The 20,015-nt window shown below is 37.1% G+C and overlaps 1 protein-coding gene across 8 annotated transcripts in view; it reads right to left on the bottom strand.

The window, feature by feature from the left end:
• DOCK9 (dedicator of cytokinesis 9) overlaps nucleotides 1-20,015 on the bottom strand; it is a 110,386-nt gene that overhangs the window by 75,086 nt on the left and 15,285 nt on the right. For 3 of the 8 annotated variants that reach the window (XM_057366188.1, XM_057366190.1, XM_057366192.1), the window contains exon 1: nucleotides 6,649-6,884. The exons of the other annotated variants lie outside the window; for them this stretch is intronic. In XM_057366188.1, coding sequence (XP_057222171.1) covers nucleotides 6,649-6,762 — 114 coding nt within the window. In that variant the 5' untranslated portion in view covers nucleotides 6,763-6,884. Of the gene's footprint in view, nucleotides 1-6,648; nucleotides 6,885-20,015 lie in introns of those variants that run through there. 8 annotated transcript variants of the gene reach the window in all.

The raw sequence follows: 20,015 nt of genomic DNA, 5'->3' as shown, positions 1-20,015 counted from the left end.
TGATGGTTCTTTTTGCTTGATACCACCCAGAAAGCTCTAATCTGGGTGTAATAGGAATGAAAACAACCTTAGCTCAAAGATTAAGCTTTGTTTTAATTCAGCAGKAACCTGCAGCAGGGGCAGGCTAATTGACATTCCTCCTTTACATTTTTTTTTCAAAATTCCCATAGGCCATCTACCTATCTCTTAAACGGCACGGGTAGCTTTCCTCAAAAACTGTGCATTGATTTCACATTAAAACCCCTTTCCACAGATGAGGCATTACAGCTGCCCATGCACAATCAGAGAAAAACCTTCACGCTGCCAAGCACTCTGTTAAGTGGTCAGATGGCAAAGCAGCTTTTGACAGAGCTCTGAGTGAGGCAGMTTTGCCTTGGAGGGTGCAAACTAATGCAAAGATGGGCTTACAAACCAGCTTGAACTTTCTGCAACTAAAATTGTGAATCACAGTACCAGGCATAAAATCACAATTTTGTACAAGTGGCAACTACAMAAGACTTTACAAATTATACTTTCTCAAGATCAGTGGTACTAATTTACAAGTAAGGTATATTAAAGATAACTGTAGCAGAAAGACCAGCTTCAGTCATCATTGTAAGTAAAATGACAAGACAAACTTTATATATTGCTTGGTATAACTCATGACAATAACCTTTCAAATCCTAGTTGTACAACACAGAACAAATATCAGTAACTGCCATTAATCCATAGCCTATTAGTAATATTCCTGAGAAACCCTACAGGTGTTTTCTTCCTCCAAAAGTGAATCAAATAAAATTGTTTTTCAAGGAATTAGGAAAGTTTTGGTGAGAGAAAATTACCGCAGTTTTCAGACTTAGTTCACGGGCTACTCACAAGGTATTTGAGATTCCCTCATATCTACCACACAGTAGTTGTATTGCTAAGAAAAATGTGAGAACATAATAAAGCATACAGCTGAAGAGGCAAAAAAAGCCAAGTCTGGAAAATAAATCTACCAAAAATGATGAACAAAATGTAGCTTTTTCAAGAAAAATAGCTACCATTTACAATCACACTGCAAGGACTTACAAGAAGTTCATTAGCTATATAACAACATACTCAGCACAGACCAATAATTCAGGAGTCATGATAGAAAATTATGATGYTGTGTTTGATATATTTCTCCTCAGAGCAGATAAAGAAGGGCTATTCAGTTCACTCCACATTGTACTCTGACACATTTTGAGAGCTTAGCACCTGAACCCCAGCTGCTGCTACATCTTCTCCTGTCATTCATGAACATGAGTTATCACAAAACTGAGAACTAACATCAGTGTCCATCAGAAGACGTTTAAGTTTATGCTCATGCATCCATCTGTAGCTGAAATGGTTGGACAATTTATCTCAGAAAAGCATGAGAAGCAGGTAAACCCCAACCTAAGAAAAGATTATGTTTTCTCTAATGTTATATTTATACACAATATTTGGTTTTTGCATTTGAGTGTTCAGCGTGCTGCAGGGAATCCCAAGCTAATTAAATGGTGTGCTCCATGCTTCCTTAGCACCTTSTTCACCCAGCTATTTGAAACATTTCCTACATACTGACACTGCAAAAACACCCCTTCCCAAAATTTGAGGTTGAGAAGCCCCACTGTAACAGATTATCATAACCAGTTCTGATTCCAAATAAATTCAATGAACTTCACCTAACCCCTYCAACTCTTCACCAAGGCAATAACAGTCCATTACAAACTTTCTTAATTAAGCACAAAAACAGGGATAACAGAATGCAAAGAGCATTTCAAACTTTACTGCTCTATAAACGAAGTTCAAGGCAACACATCAGTCAGAAAACAAAACACCCTTTCCTCCCCTTTCTCTCACTTTCAGTGTAACAAGTCTCTCTCTACCGACCCAGACAAGCAAGATGCCCACCTGCCAAAGCTTGAGCTCTCATGCAACACACTCTTTCTTGAATTAAAGCAAGGTTTAGAGACTACTTGACTAACATGGCCCAGTCACTCAGTTTGGTCAAGTTTGATGTTCTCATGTGACCATTCTTTCTCAAGAGTTTGTCATGAGAAATTATACACAATATGCTGCAGTGACAGGTTGGTTTGAAAGTGGTGCAGGATGACTGACCTTTAGGAGAAACAAAAATAAATACTGCAAATTAAACTGTGCCTAAAAAATGACCAGCAGAGGACTGACCATTTGATTTGTGTACACAATCAGTCTCTTCRGTTAGCTTAAAAGATTTCACTTCACAATTGGCTTAAACTAATTAAAAGCTGGGCTGAGACTAGAAGGACCCTTCCCCTCTCTCATGGCACGTTTCTGAGCCTTCTCACACTAGGACCAGCAACTGAGCCAGAGCTTTTGTGACAGATTAGAAGTGATTTGGCTTGAGAGATTTCCTTCCAGCAAGGGGGCCTTCAGTCAGACTATGTCTGAAATGCTGATCAGATGGCTCTGTGACCATTGGTGGCAATTTGGGGAGCTTTTCAGAGGAAAGAATAAACATAAGCATGGTCAATATTGTCAGAAAGCTCGCACAGCAGGACAGCTACTATGTGAACTAGCAAGTGGATAGATCACAGCCCCAATTCCACAGCCTGTCATCTCAAATGGGTAATGAATTTTTATRTGGTGCTGCACATGATCAGAACTCAAATCCACTTCACCCTGGTGCTGAAGAGCTACATCCATCCTCCTGTTAATTCTCTTGGGAAGGTGACAGTGAAGACTGACAGAAAGCTAGTTCTGGCTTCTCTCATTTTACCAGCAACTTGTCTAGCACAGCTAATTCAAAACCCAAAGATGCATATATAAGCCTTGCTTACATTTTGTTTGCATCTGTAAACACAAGATTTAAAAAAAAAAAGAATCCTTCCTCATTTTTCTTTAAAAGCTCGGAGGCTTTTAAAGAATCTAAGGCTCACTGTAGTTGAGATGTTGAATACAGACCTCTCCTATTTGATCAGTAAGGCACTTGATTTGCAGGAATATCATTCATGTAAAAATTAATGAAAAATTTGCTTCCTCATGTTTCTCCTAAATGTTACTCATTTCTTTCTTAGTCATCCGTCAGATGCAAAAGGAAGAGGATGTTTTATCAGTTTGAAACAGATATGAAAAAAGAAAACAATAAACAGCACACTGATACTGGCATTCAGCCAGACATAAAACAGCACAAGGAAAAAGATTCTCTCTCAGGCTCTTCTACATTAAAAAAAAAAAAAAAAAAAAAAAAAAAAAAAAAAGTCTAGTCTATTATTTCATGCAATATAAAAGAAAATATGTTGGGTAGTTATAGGATTGTTAAATATGATTTATGGACCAGCTGACACAGATAAAACTCAGCCCAGTCAAAACTGCAACATCAAGTTTATAGGCACTAAAMGTCAGTCTTTCCAATAAGGCTTAACTTTTCCTATTAATCTGCAGCCAGCAACATTTTTATTTCTGTAATCTAGGAAAATGCCAAGAGCATAGGGTTTCATGGAGTCCTGGTCTCGAGCCAGCCAATGCTACAATTGTTGGAAGAAAGAAGAGCAAATTATCTGCCGTACCACTCCGGGTTTTGCCTGAGTATCACAAGCATGGAAAATTATCAGAAATAAGAAGTATTTCAAAACAGCAGTCATGACACCCACACAGTAAGCAGTTTAATCTGTCAGAATACAGTTTATATATCTGGACAAGCAGTGTCAAAATTAATCAGATAAAAGAAATTTTAAGGTAAGAAATTACTGTTATTTATTTCATTTATTAATGAAATTAATAAATGAAATTCAAAATTAATTCAAAATTAAATTCTAAATGAAATTAATTCAAAATGAAATTCAAAATTCAAATTAATTCAATTACTGTCCAATTGTTATTCAATTACATAATACAGAAAAAAAACCCACAGCACATGTTTTTCATATATACTTAAATTGAGACAATTGTTATTGTTCAATTCTCTTCTCAGAAAACAAAAGATGGYAAGGCTCAGCTCACTGAATATTGTTAGCCTCCTGCTACAAATCATTATTTACCTCATAAAAACATGTTTAGCATATACACCTGCAAATTAACAAGTTCCCATAAGGAGTAAAATGGAGCCACAGGCACTAGCAGGAAGCAGCATATAAATAGAAGAACACAGGTTATRGATTTCTCAATAGTAGCCTGAGGCAAGCCATCTGTGGACATACAATAAGATTATTTAATATTCAMTGTGGGTAACAGCTCTCTGTACTTTACTGTCCCACAATAAACATAAAATAAATTCCCCAGGTTGAGGTTTTTTAAATTAATTTTAAAAATTATTTGTATCCTAGAGCTTACTCTTTAACTACTACATTTTCTACTGCCAGCAGAAAGATGACCTCCAAGAGATCCAACTGCACAGAAACATCATCTGTTTTGATAAGCAGTTACTACTTCTGACTATCAAAAGGCAGCTGGACACACAAATACTCATCCAGTAACCTCTGCAACAGCGAGCACAGCAGCAGTTCAGCTCAAGCAGGGTTTTGAGGCACCACCTGGAAAATCTAAATGCTTTTTCCACGGGCTCTTCTTGCTTGTTAACCTCAAGAGCAAAGTTGTGAYGCAATCTAATTCAAATCACAGGGACACAGGAGAGCACACATACTGACATATTGGCACTGAAAGCAGCAGATCCTTTTGCGACCCCACTCACCTAACCAGCAAAAGTTAATTCAGGCATAGCACCCAATCAAATAACATTGTTTCAATAACACATGGGATGCTTCCAGTTATAAATACCTAGTTCCCTCAAAACTACAACAGACTCCCAATGAACTACAATTAAATTAATTAAGTCTTAGTTATTACTGCACCCTGTGCCAATGACAGGATACCTACCTACACTGTGCCAGTAAAAATGTAGGGCAACATCACAGACCAATGAAATAAAAATGGACCTAAATGTCAATGTTAWATGTAACATATCACCCTACTTTTTGCTTTGTGGCTGGCAGCACACTTGCTGCAGGTTACTTGAACCACTTCATCTAGCTTTCCTCAATAACTAGACAAAAGGGATATTACAGCATCTATAATTATGTTATATATACACTTGTGTGTACATATATATGTAAATATATTAATAACAAAATAGCAACTGAAATTACAGTGAAGACATTTTTATATGACCTATGTGAAACCTAAATGTTCTTCCCTTTAAATATTGACCYTTGTGTTGAATGCATGCACTTCATCTAAAAATGAAAAAAAAGAGAGCAAACACTGGAGGTATATTATTTCATGAACATTAAATGAGGTAGTATTTGAAAAATTATAAGGAGGTGCTTGATAAATGGTGRTAAGTAAACACAGTATTGTTTTATACKTTTTTTCTTCTTAWGTAAGTACATGTRCCTTGCTGGTTAGCTGYGGTACTCTAAGTATCTGCAGAAACWCTAATATCCTCTCTGAGTATTCATGGGGGAATAAAAACAATTCTAAATAAAGTTAAACATTCCAAAGGCAGGAAAGCACACACAAGATTAGCTCATATTGTACTGATGAAAATCTGGACCAGGAATCAGAACACACCCATCAAAAAAACTCCGCATTTTATTAACAACTCTCTGAATAGAATCAAACTAAAAAAAAAAGCAGTGACAAGCAAAAGAAAGTTTGTCTTAGTAGCACACACATAAGCTTTCAGTTAGATACAGTAACAATTCACACGAAGTTACAGATGAGTATTACTAAATACAGATGGCCAAAATGTTTTAGTTCAATTCTAAATGCATAGATAGTGTGAAGCTCAAGTGAGAGGGAGGAGGGGACACTATAATTTGACGATCACAGCCCCATTAACTACAACTACAGCCAGACAAATAGAGGACCACCAGCAGCAGAAATTAAGAATGAAATAATACTAAATAAAGTAGAAATTTTAATAAGAACTATCAAAGTACTTCTTTCTATTGATATATAAGCAGTAATTTAACAATCCTCCKCTGAAGAGAGTTGGTGGATTCATTACAGCTCACTTACTATGTTCTCTTGCTGTACTATTAAAGTTCCAATAGAACTAAGTYTCTAGCAGTGTCTCAGAAAAAAMCAGTACTTACTTRATTACTTCCCCCACATAYAGAAAAATTCCCTTTTCCTTCACTGGAAGCTATTTGAAAACTTCAAATTCCTAAATAATGTCCATAGAAAGAATTGAAAAATTAAGTCCTTTAACAGAGAGTTAGATAGTTTAACAGAAGTACTCATTAATTATTTAGATAGTTCTTYGAACATTTAAGTAAAACTTAACTGTTACACACACACTTCAGGGAGTTCAAATATATACTCATTGGAAGATACACTGGGCAATTAAAAAACAGAGGTGCTAGGAATTAGTTTAGAGCATATGTAGTTTTCATGCTAGGTTCAAAGTGCTGTACAACTACGCTCGACAGAGCAGCCTGAAAAGCAGGCTGAAAGTCAGACTCCAAAGTCACACTCAAAGACAGCCAAAGATCTGCTAAACCTGAACTGAAAAAACTAATTAAAAAGGCAGAAAACACACAAAGAATCAAACCTAAATCTTAAATGCAAATTATTCACAAGTAAGAGTGCTGGAACTTGTCATCAGCATCAGATTAAGCAGYTTTCCACTGACAGAACTGGAATTACTAAAGGGAAAAGATAGCTTGTTTAAACAATTCTTACCAGCACTACCACAGGACTCTCTGCTTCCACTTCACAAGGACCTGCATCCTTGCCCTTCTGCGGAGATTCTATAGAAAGCTCTTTTTTAGGATTTCTGTTTGTTCTTGCCTGCATTCTTTCATTGAAAATACACACAGSAGCTAAACTGTATGCTTTTTGGCACCAAAATAATCCACATGCCAGTGATCCAGGGAAAACAAAAGCTTTTTCCCTGGCACATGCAGCACAAAGTACAGACTAGTGTAACTTCTCAGCTGCAGTTTGCTAAATCTGTTATGGTGGGAATGCATGACAGACAAAGGCCGGCCCCTAAGCATGCTGTATTCCTCTAGGGAGGGAAAAAAAAAAAAAAAAGGTGGATCCATTTTAATGCCTTAAGGTTATGAGTCAAACACAAAAGAGAATGTGCATATCTAAAATTACCAAGTAAAACAGGCAGTCTTTTACAGCATGTATAAAATCAAGGCTTCAATAATTTAAAAGTATTTTTAGTGTAAGAATTAGTCATTTATTGACAGCTGTGTCTCTTTAGAAGTATAAAACTCTAACTATTGTGCTTTTTAAACTATTTTGCATTAATGTCACTTACTCAGGTGCTATCAACAACCAGTCACCAACCAAGATCACTCTCCATGATCAATGTCCCAAACAAATACATTGCTCTTTTTTGGGGGCAAGGTGGGCATAACCTTTTTATCTTAGTGCTAAATCCAGATGAAAACTTCAGCTTAACACCGAATTGCCCTCACAGCAAAAATCTTACATACTCTACAAATATGCTAACTCAAAATAAAACTGAAAAAACCTTTATAACATTACCCCTTAAGCATTTAACTCTTCCACTGCCAGTATCCTTCTGGCCCTTTCCTCTCTTCAGCCAGTCAGCTCACTGTTGTATTGCACATTACTTGCACTCACTCCTTGCTCCTCACAGCCCTTCTACACTGTAGGTGCCCATCACTGATCACCATCTAAAAACACAGAGAAGAYAGTGCAGCAAAACCTTCACACATTTGGACAGAAGACACCTGGGAGAATCTCAGCTCTGCAGCCACGAAGGTTTGCCATCCATCACTGGCCAGAGCAGAGCCTGCAGGGTGTCTCCTTGTCTTGGGAGCAATCTGTGCACAGGTGTCTCTTGGCCTCCAGACATCCAGGCTACAACAACGCTCATTGGCTGCTGTCTTCATTCCTGCCCTTAATTACAACATGAACTCAAGTCATACTTCAACTTTTTTTTAACCCAACCTACTCTCTTACTACACCACTGCTTACAGACACTGCTCAGCASATACATACAGTGGCAAAATAAGAAGCAGCAATTTTATCGGAATCATTTCTGTGCAATTGCAAATCAATTCTGCGTGCAACCATTTTCAGAAATTTTTCAGGTGTGACCACTCCAACTTCCCCACACAGTACTTTTAGCATATGCTAAAGTCCTCTTGAAAAAAAAAAAAGTTAACTGTGATGAGTAGTTTTCTCTAAGTTTTGAGAGGAGTATTTTGGTTTTCCCTTTGTTTCTTTTTAACACTAATGAGTTGCAATCTCCAAATTCACAAACCTCAGTAGCTGTATTTACCAACCAAAAATACATCTGAGAGAAAATTCAACTCCCCAGAGAAGCACATCCTTATTTTAGACTCTGTCCACTAAGGAACCAGACAGCTGTGGAAACCAAGCCACCACCTTCATTCAAGTCTCAGTTCCCTTGGGACTGTTAGTAATCTCACTTCAATATAACTCGCATCCTAAATTTAACTTGGCATGATTTTTTTATCTATTCTCTAATAGAAGAGAAAGTCACCTTTAACTGCAGAAAGCAGATGAAGTTGGGGARAAACATCCTCCTTTAGTGTGAATGTTTTCAAGGTGGCACAACTTCAGGCACAGGTTTCTTATTCTTCAGACCCAACGTAAGCTCTTGATACCCCTTTCTCTTCCCCTTCTCTCACACTTGGATAACATACTGCTATTTCAGCCTGCACTCATGAAATTGAGTCTGAACAAGGGTCTGCCCATCCCATCTGCAATGCAAGTACATTTTTCAAAAGYGGACTGAAAGAAATACTAACATTTTCATCCACTCAGTAATGATTTATGATGTTTCTGTCTTTGTCTCTAGGAAATACACGTTCAATCCATGCACTTTTTAAGCTGCCTCTCTCTTACTGAGACACCAAACTCCAGAAAACAGTACTTCATAAAGCTTCATTAAGAGTTAAGAAGGAAACCAGCAGTTTAGTCAAATTTACAAAACAGATCTTCCTGTGTTAAGCAAGGTAGACAATAGCTCGAGAACATTTAGTTACACATTTTATTTTGCACCAGCCCCTTTTGTTCTCAGAGAACGGAAGCACAGAACTGCTTAGACTAAATTACACCATTACTTGAGGATGCAGCTGCCAAACAGGAATTTGTTTCATTGAGATGGTCTGCAATTATACTCAACTGCAACCAGAAACACACAACTTTATTATGCAAAAAGCATTTGTGAACACTCACACTAATAAAGACTTCAAAATAAGGTATGTTTTAAATAATATTTCTTCTGCTTAATTTAACAAAGGTTTCTTTTTCTAGACGGCAATATTATTTTATCCTGGTAGGTACTTCTCTTGAATGCATCTGGATTACTTTAATTCAGTATAAATGTGATTTTCTTTCCCTGCYATTCTTCCTGTTCATCTCAAAACATGATGAGGGACAAAAACACAGCCAACAGGCTAGCATTTTTATAGCATCAGTTTAAAGATATAGAAGCTATTTTTCCTTGCTAACTAATGTAATTTCTAGCTTGCATTTCACTAACACAAACATACCATTAGAAGAGGTTCTTTCATTTAACAAAAATAAGCATGAGGCAGTACCTCTGGAGCTGCATCCTGCATGAAATMGACCTTAAGTGCTAAATTGATGTGTACTTCCAACATTTATTTTCTGCTGAGGACTTAGTGATTACCTCAAGAATTTAATTAATGAAAAATTATTTAGGGGGAAAACAGACAAAAAAACACAGCAAAAATATCAAAGCATACCAAACAAACAAAATCCCAAGAGGTTTTGCTTTCCCATGCATTACACAGTCAAAAGATTTAAGCTACTTKATAATGTTCTGTATAGAAAAAGTCACAGATAACACATTACGATTCACAAAGCGAAAGATGAAAATAAGAACTTTAAGACGTGATGAAAATTTATCATCTTGTTACATGACCTGTAGTTTTATCCCCCTTAACTGAAATTTTTAAAAAAAGTAAAAAAAAGTACTTAGTTTGTAACATCAGGCATTTAGTCACCTGAATAAGGATCAACAGAAAATCCAGTAAAACAATGCACACACAAAGAATGTTACTGTACAAAAGTTATTTGACTGCATTTCCAACACAGCTCCCARAACTGTGGCAAATTACTAGCTAGAGACCTGTCTGCAAAAATGAGTTATACGGAAACAACGCAATTCATCTTTTTACAAAAACAGTGGCTTGAAGGACTGCACAAGGTACTTTTAACAACCGTGCTTTTCACACCACTTCCAACAGCCAAATATTTCGCTCCCTTCTTGTATCGTATACCCCTACAGAAGAGCCTAAGTAATTACAAAATTACACAGGTAACAAAGTTCACAGTATTTCTGGAATACCTCAGTGAGTCACCCTGCCAATCTGCTGCCCAAAAGACAGGTTCCTCACATACACTCTCTTATTCCTTCAAATCCTTTTTTACTCCAAAAACTTAGCACAATATCATGTGATAAAAAGTGAATGATAGTATGGGAACAGGCAGCATTTGAGAATTCCCTCTGAACTTTAATGGAAGAAAAGRTGACTACCCAGCCTCCCTGTAGGAACAGCCTAAAATATGAGTAGTTTGGTTTAATGGCCCTTCTTTTGCTCCGAGTCCTACTTAAAGTCTGCATCAAGATCACTAAACATACTAGCTATAATTACAGCCATCACACTTGTCTCTGMAAGCTGTTCTAAGTAAAGAACTGCCCTGAACCTGTAGCAGCTGGGAGGAGRAGGACAACGAATAATATTACTGTAGGTTTGCATGTCCTGTATGTGAGAAAACAGAAGGATTTGACATTGTTTACTAAAACTCTACACCTGCTCAGTGCTCTGTGGCTACACTCTACTTTGTGGCTCCAAATTCCCTGGAAACTCACAGCATTATCTTAAAAATAATTCAAAAATGAGAAGGATGGGTAACTGGAGGGAGGGGGCTAATGCTTTGTTTTGTTAGGGCTTTGGGGATTGTTTTTTTTTTTTTTGGCTGGCTGGATTTTGAAGGCAGTAGCTCATCTGAAAAGATGGACCCACTTCAGAGGAATGATAAGGACCATTAAGAGCCAGTACTTCTTGCTCCCATCTGTATAAGWACAAGATATTCCAGCAGTGCCCTCCTACACTTGGCAGCCTGCCTTGCAGCTGTATTCAAGGGTAACATTTCACCAGTCACTGGAAGATTCAGTGTTGCAGCTATACATATCTTTAATGCTGCCAAGTTTCGTCAGTGACCAACAGATAGTGCTTGCCTGGAAGAACACATATTCACAAGTTCAAGGGAAAGGCTGAGAGCAGATGGAACACACCATGCAATTCACCTGACAATTCCCYGCCATCCACACTAAGTTCAGATCAAACAGAAAAGGTCACACGAAACTCAGTGAGGAAGATTCACTCCTCCTATAGCAAACACTGCAAATGCGTAATTTGCAGTCCCGCCAATGAGGAGAACATTCTTAATTGGAAACAGGGATGAAAAAAGAAAATGCATAAGATATGAGTGCAATACATTTTGCACAATTTTTCATGTTGGCCACGTTACAGCTAAAATACTCCCATTTTACTGACTTTCTTTGATAAAGCAAGATAAGCCTATTTTGTAACAGGGAGAACAACAACCTTTCTTTGCAGAGAGCCCTCTAAATCAATATAAATGATACAATGTCAAAATTTGCATTGCTGTTAAAATTACTGTCAAAACATTATTTTTAGGGAGAGAGTAAAGTAGCCTGGATAGGACAGAGATGCTGAGATACTACATAGAAAATAYCTTGATCACAAGTAGGTTCCATGAAAAAAGGCAACACCAATGTACACCTCTACACTACCACTCAAGAAGCTGGATAAAAAACCCTTCTTTTAGTAGAAGCATAAAATTAAAGGATTCTCCCTGTGAGCATCTCTACTGGATCCACAGTGATTCTGCACAATGCATTTTTTAAAAGCTATTTCACAGAATAAGAATATGGCTGAAGTTGTTAATGCAAACATGGCGTATCTCATTATTTCTCAACTAGAGAGAGATCTGACAGACAAGATACAAGAGTGTGGACACTCTTACACTGTGACAAATAAAAAACAAAACAAGTTTAAAATCACAGCAGAGCTAAACAAAATACTGACTAACTTTTGCCCATGTCACACACTGAAATAACATTATCAATGAAGTATCAGCTTGTGATGCAATTCATTTCCAACCCAAACAATTGAATGATTCTATGATTCACTTCAATTGCRTTTAATTTCATGATAGACAAGGGTACCTGCATCTATAGATTACTCAAATGAGCGCTTCAGGCTGTTCCTAAAGCAAGTGATAGAAGTTTTGACAAACAGAAGAAGAGAAGTCAACTCCTTTCCAWGTGCTCATTAAGTCTAGCCTCTAGTCTTAAAATCCCCCCAAGAAGCTTCTCCACCACAGAAGTCTTCTCATTCCTCAAGACCATATAAAACTTCACAGGGGGTTTTCAGGAGGTTTTTTTTTTTTTTTTTTTTTTTGTGGGGTTTAGGGTTTTAGGGTGACTTGGTGTCTTTTTGGTTATTTTGGTTTGATGAGGTTGTGTTGTTCTCAGGGGGTTTTTTAGCTCCAGACATTTTGATTTCTTTCAGCACAAGACGTCTTGTTACTCCAAGATTTCCTGCTGCTACATTTGAAGAAAACATGGATCTAAAGTGGTGTCATATTTTGGGGTTGGATATCTTTCCGTGCTAGTTCAACCTACAAGAGATGAATAATGGTTTATACACGTAGATTTGACTAACTATCCAAATTTTATCCCCAGGCCTAAGGATTTTTTCCCGAAGATAAAATGCTTAATCTTATCTTCTGCCAGTGCACTGAGTGCCTGCCAACCTACTTCTGATAGTCCTCTCATGCATCTTTCAAAGACATTTATTTGATATACTACGCACCTATATAGGTACTATGCACTTGGTGAGTATGTGCTGCAATTTGCCCTGCTGAGAGGGCAGAGAGATATAAAGAGATGGACATTCAAGCATTTGTCCCTAAGGAATCTAATGGAAGGTCAAAACAAAAGAAGCCTACAGAAACCATCAGGAGATTTAGCCAAAAACTACAAGTCAGCACATCAGAYGCCAGGTTTTTATTCAGGCAGTGCAGTAAGATGAAAGGAGATAAAAGAAATGCTATAATTCAAGTGACCCATGAAAAAAACCCATKCAACAGTTAGATGCTGTACTCATACCTATCTGTTTCTTCCTTATTATGAGGTCTAATGAAGCCTAATGTTCCAGTTRCTGGTGAATAAAAGCCACTTGTAATAGAGTTACAAGTTGAAGCAAGTTATGAGAGTGTAACAACAGACTAACAAATACAAATTGTCTGCACACCATTACAGAATTGCTGCATAAGCTGTTTAAGCATATTGAAATAAAACAACTTCCACTTACTCAGCACAATTACTTCCTTAGAACTCTCCTTTATCTATTTCTACTTTATTTCTACTAAACTTTTCTACTCCACATAAACAAGTTGATATTAATTGGCAAATTCAGACAGCAAGAACACACCTTAGCTTAAGCGGTTTACTAAATGAAGGCTTTAAGGTGTATTTTAAACACAACACATGTTAAATTAATGAAAGTCTTTTTTGAAATATTATAGAGATATAGTTTACTTTGAAATCAAAGTATTTGCAACTTGAATGCCTTCTAAGGAGGTATTTCCAGAATGACATAGCTCACTGCTGCCATTAGTCAATCTTGCCACATGCCCAGACTTTGGTATATCAGAAAGATGCCACGGTTTATTAATAAACCAATGACTCATGAGCAGCACAGGAAAAGCAGTCACCGAAAAACTCAGGAACACCTGATGATGACATTGCCGTCAAGTTATCTGGTGACACAGACTAAGAAACTGMAGCTACTAAAATGTAGCAGGTTCTGTTTCCAGCCAATACCTAAATCTACCCCATTAAAAAGCTGTGCATATACTATTTCAAAATGCCCCGCATTTCTTCTCAGGAATCATGTAAGCACAGTCTAAGTAACATATACTTTCCACATCAGACTTAATATTTTTTTTTTAAATTATTAGGCCCCAACTAGCATAAGCTACAGCTATCACACTACCTTGAGTAGGCTTACAAAACTACAAGGTTCAAAAACCTAATCAGAGAAATGGCAGCACTGAATTGGCCATTAGAAACAAACTGGACAGAAAACATTTCAAGCATAGGAAAAAAAGAGCTGTTTTCTGCAATTTTCAGACAAATATATTTTTTTAAAAGTCCATGTCCTTCAGCCCAGTCTGTCTCACTTCAGAATTTTCTAGCTCTCCCATAGGTGCTGGTGGTACTCTCACCCCAGCTTTTTCCATCACTGAATATTTCAAGGGGCTTGTTAGCAAACTTCAAACTTTTAAAATGTTGCTAGTTCTATTATCACCACACCATTCACCCCTGCTCATTTTCCATCCCTGTCAACGGGCAAAACAGCTGTTTACGACCTAACTTGTAAATTGACATTTGACTCTGAGATACTGATTGGTTATACAGTGATTAAAAAAACAAAACAAAAAAAAACCCAGTAATTTGAAAATAAAAGTAAAGGCTATGAAAGAAACTTCCTAACTCTAAGATATTGCAACACAGCAGAAATAACATGCAATATCTTTTTGAAAATTGATTTCTAAAAAGTCACATGACARCTAAGACAAACTAAGTAGATAAGCCTACAAGCTAATATTCTGAAACTGCATCCTCCAACTTACTACAAAATTAAACAAATGAAAATGTTTCCTCAACATTTGACAAAAAAAAAGATGCTCAAATTTGGCAGTCAGAGAACATAGAATTTCATTAATTTTGATGCAACTTTTAACAGCATCTCAAACTAAATTTATAATCTTTTACTGAAATAAGGATCCTTATCCATGTCAACCTAAGGACCCTACAAAATCCTGTATTCTAGCAAAAAAAAAAGTGATAGGTGAGAAATGTTTCTGAAGMAAAGATATGGCATTTTCATTGCAAGTTTGAATGACATGACATGGACAGAAATAAACTGTACTCCTGAGAAGACGTTCTCACATGGGTTTTATTTTGTCTTTCCTTCAAGCAAAGAGCAGGCCTTCTTAGGATAAAACTGTAATTAGATTTAACTAGACTTTAGATTTAACCTCCTGACATGTGGGTTAAAGGGTAAATAAAAAGAAGTATGCTAATCACCTGCCTCTGCCTCCTTATTTTCTTCTCGGGTGATTTTTCCTGCAAGGGGAACTACTTCCTGAGTGGTTCCTATTCACAAGAATTTTGCAGTTTTTCAACACTGATTTTACAARAGGATCAATGTGTTGCTAAATTAAAGGACTCCCTGATATTCTSTGGTGTTCTGATAACAGCTCTGTATCAGGAGACATTTGATCCGATGTGGCTAACTAGACCAGACAGCAGGCACAGCCAAACAGGCTCAGCTCAGATATGCGTTACAGCACAGACAAAGAGGTGAAACCACACACCCACTTGCATCTGTTGCAACCATCACCAAAATAAAAAACAACACAAGCAAGTGACACTGCTTTTGGTGTCACTCTTCTGGTCTTGGCCATACAGGTGCTCTTCAGAGAAGAGACTCCTGGAGCCTTCACCTCGATGCACCTCTCAGTGAGGTGTAATTTCTCCCCTTTGAAAGCCMCCACTTTGGAAGGGAAAGAGCTAGRCAARCTAGMTTTCATAGCAAAGAATACAGACATTGTGTAATTTAAGAGATATAAGTCTTATGTTCTTCGATGAGTTCCATAAAATCACACATCACTGTTGCCAGGATTGAAGGTCTTTCCCCTTTTTCCCRTTCTTCAGAGAATCCTACTCCTGCCACTCTTTAGGGGTAAGATGGTAGAGGCTGCTCCCCAGCCTCAGACAACACCTACGAGAGCAAGAGCCAGTGCCAGCTCTGATTATCCAGAGYATGACCTTTTAACAAAGTCCTGTTTTCTTCTTGTAAAACCCTGACTTTTATTCTTATGGACTACACTAGCCCAGTACAATGAAAAGGAAGTAATTCTGACCCCTCGATTCCGCAYACTCCTCCATACTAACCTCCAGGTATTTTTCCCAGGAAGAAGCTTATCTTGATCCACTACTTCCAGTTAAACCCAGCTAACAAAGCCAAACAAGATTTATTTTTTTTTAATAACATGACTTAAAAGCATCCAGACATTTTGGAGTTGAAAAGAAAACCAACCCCCTGAGAGACAGATGTGGAACTTCAGTTGTAAATGGCAGACTAAGCATAYTTTGTGCTTAATCTTGCCAGTTTATACTAGTTCTGTAGGACTAAATTAAAGAAAAATTATTGCTGGAACAGTACCATGTGAATCAAAGAAGAAAAATACAAAAAAAAATTTCACTGTATCCTCCAAGTTACATATTCATATTACATTTTTAAAAAGAAGCATTTCTTCATTCACTCACCTAACTATATGTAGAATTYGAGGCCAATAAGAGTGTTAGCTCTTAAATTCAATGGATTACAAAGAGGTGAAGTTGCTGAAAGTATTCATTACACAGAATTTAGCAAATTTGTAACAATCTTCTGTATGAAGTTAACTTAAAAATGGCTAACAGTGTAAAAAGGCATCAAATACCCAGAGGAAGCCATTTTATTTTTAATATCAAACCATATTAAGCAAATGCAAAACTATCATGAAGGGTAAYATACAAAAGATATTTTAAGCATCTGATTACAGTTCAGATTATTCTTTTTTCTTTCCTAGAAGGTTGTGTGTATATCCATGTGTAGAACTATACATATGTGTGCATGCATATACACACGTGTGTGTATATATATATATATATATATATACACATATATAGACACACCCATATGTGCAACCACACACCTTTTTTTCCCTTATATTTCAGTTCAGCAAAAAAAGAATCTGAACAGCACAAAGACAACAAAGCTTTATGAAATTTCCAGAGCATTTCCATAGCTGCAATTGCACAGCATGGGTATGCCAGCAAGATACAAGCTTGTCAAAATCAGTCCAGCTATTTCAGYGTACCACGCCCCTCTTTTCCCAACTGCCGAGCCAGTGACAAAGCAATTAGCAAGTAAAGTCAAATTCTTTAAAATTAATACCTAAATCCTTTACTGGCCCAATTGTGAAACAAGCTGTGCACATTAGTTAGCKCTCACAATTCCACCCCCTCAAGCCTAAATGTCATACATCTGACGCGCAAGCACGTCATTAACCTGGGGGTACCAAAGACCACAGGCTCACTTTAAAGCCTCATTTCTTTGCACCAGGAAACACCTAAAAAGCCTTTGAGAGCAAAGCAGGTTCAGRAAACAGCTACTGCTCCCTTTAAACATATTTTTTTCCTTCTAGAATACTCCTGTATCTTTTTCAGTAAGTTAAACAGAAATAGAACAGTTAAACAGTGTCAGAGAAAAAAAATACWCTCAAATCCGTAAGACAAAATAGACCTTAAATGCTGGGTTACTGTTTCCTCAACAATGCCTTCCTTAGTTTTTTCAAATAACATAATCATCAGTTGCTCCTCAGTCAAAGTGCCAAATACATTCCAAGAGCATGTTTAGAAAGACCTAATAGCAGACAATCTTCTGTAACAATTACAGAGGAAAACTCTTCAGAGCTATCAATACAAATCTAAATCATAGAAGGAATATGAATCTTAAGCTTTAACACTACAGCTGCATGCACACATAGATAACATGCCACATACATGCACTAACATCCTACAATATCAGGACAAGATACACATCCCCATCTGTACACAGCAGATGTTAAATAAACATGCTGTTCTGATTTCAGTTTAGCTTTCAATCAGCAGATACAATTATTAATTAAACAAGTTTTTATTTACCAGGAATGACTGAATCAGTATATCTGAATCTTCATCTGGCAAGCTGAATGCTGTGTATTCAAGGGCATTGTTTTCCCCTTGCTGTTTGCATATATAACCACAGTTTCTCTCAAAAACTGTACGAATGCCTTTAAACAGAATCACACTTGTCGTGCAACCCATTCCCAATCTGTTGAATTTTGCATTTCTAGCAGCCCTGATTGCATTTGCAGAATGTCTTCTTCCGTTGCTCGACTCGAGTAATTTYCCTGTGCTTTGCAGAAATATTTCTTTGTACAATCCTCATTATGTCCCACGTTTAGTATGTTCCTTGACTAGAAACCATCAGCTACTGAAATGTAATCCTATTTGCTTRAGCCAAATACTGCCAAAAATCCAGCCGCTGAAGACAAAAAATCAGAGGGCGATGAAAAGCAAAGGATACCTCAGCTGTAGAAGATAGGAGGCTTTCAGCATGTGCTGTACTCCACCACAGAGATGAAAAGATATTCCAAGGGGTTRTGGAAAGAGGTCCTGTATTCAGAGATCCTTAGAACATAATCAAAGATGAAAGGAAACTGCAAAGATACTGCTGCAGTTTCTGCTGCCAGCCACAAAGAATCCTCATCTGCTGCAAGAAAGCAGTCTCCCAGAATGCTTAGCACAGAGTTCGTGCTGGCARACACTTCTTTACTTGACCTATATGTGCTTTTTAATGTCTGAAAMAAAAAGCTTCAGTATAAAAAACTGAAAATACGAGGGGGAAATTCTTAAATCACTGCTGCTATGGAAAGAAAACAGCGTGCTGTATACACTTTCTCCAGTCAAATCTGTATGTCAGAGCATGCAGAGCATCAGCTCAGGCAAACCACAAGGGAGCTGAAGACTGCCTTTACTTTTCCCTCTCTTTCTTGTATTCAAAGTGATCCATCAATCCCCACCTGGCAAAAACTGAATTTAGTAGTCCTTGACTGCAAATGATCAATAGTCATAAAAGAAAGGGGGAGAAAGTCTACTGAGTTCAGATYAACATCCACCTCTAAAAGAAAAATATAGAATGAAATTTAAAATACATACATTTCTCAGTTTTATTGTGATTCACACCTGTACTGACTGAATTTATCCCTATGGGACTATGTGTTGTASAAGTACATAAATATCTTTAACTGACACTAACAAGAAATGTTACATTTTTAAAACTACTTTAAAAGGCAAGCAATTTGCAAAAAATAACTGTCCCAATCCACACCTCGAGAGTATCATATCCCCCTGTCAGAGATTGCTGGTGAGTTTTCTATTTCTGCCAAACTGAAAACACTGACATGTACTTACTTATTTACTTATACCTAGCAAATTGTAAAACTGGRTGAAAAAATGATCTTACAAAATCAAAACTGTTGCAGTGGAGTTAAAAAAAGCCAAATTACAAGTATGGAGGAAGGGACRAAACACTTTCAAGATGTCAGTTATTTGGCCCTATGCAAAGTTTCCTCTCAAGAAATATTTGAAAGCTCTTATACATCCACAAGAAATATTTCAGATTTATTAGTATTTTTCCCTAACTCTGCCTAGTTAATACATCTCAATATGCTTTTTATTCCATTTCTAACCTAAATACATGATAACATGCAGACACATCAATTAAAACAAACAACTAAATCACAGCAATATTTGCCAATGATCCAAGTAGTTCCTGTCAGTCCCATATTCACAAAGCCAGAAGTCAGACCATTTCTTGTATTGTAAGAAATACCAATTGTTTTAAGGCAGTTCTGCTAATAATGAACAGCTTTTTGAGGAGGAAGAACAAAGGCAGCCATGAAGAACAATTTGGCATAAATTCTACTATGAAGGACAGAAATACTTCATACATAATTATAAACCTTGCACAGCAACGTCTCTCTACCTATCCTACCCTCTTTGAAAAGAAGAAGTAGGTCAGTGAGGGAAATGAAATGCTCCATTCACTAAGGCTGGATAAAGACATCCTTGCAAACATGCAAGGAAAAACAGTCATGGGAATTACCACAGAAGGCATTCCCCAAAAACACATTCAAGTTAACTCTTTCTAGTGCATAAACCTACTTCATTCCCATCTAAAACTTAGGATTACAGTGATCCGACAAAGTTCAGGTTACAAAGGTTACAAACACAATGTCAAAAGTTAAGGGATCATTAAAAGGAAGCACTCTTTAGAGGGGTTTCCATGCAATTTCAAAGACTTCACTATAGCAAATGTCTC

This window comes from Malurus melanocephalus, unplaced genomic scaffold (genome assembly GCF_030028575.1).
Source record: "Malurus melanocephalus ecotype Western Australia unplaced genomic scaffold, MMel_1.1 scaffold_61, whole genome shotgun sequence".
NCBI classification, from domain to species: domain Eukaryota; kingdom Metazoa; phylum Chordata; class Aves; order Passeriformes; family Maluridae; genus Malurus; species Malurus melanocephalus.
This window is presented reverse-complemented; position numbering and strand designations above follow the sequence as displayed.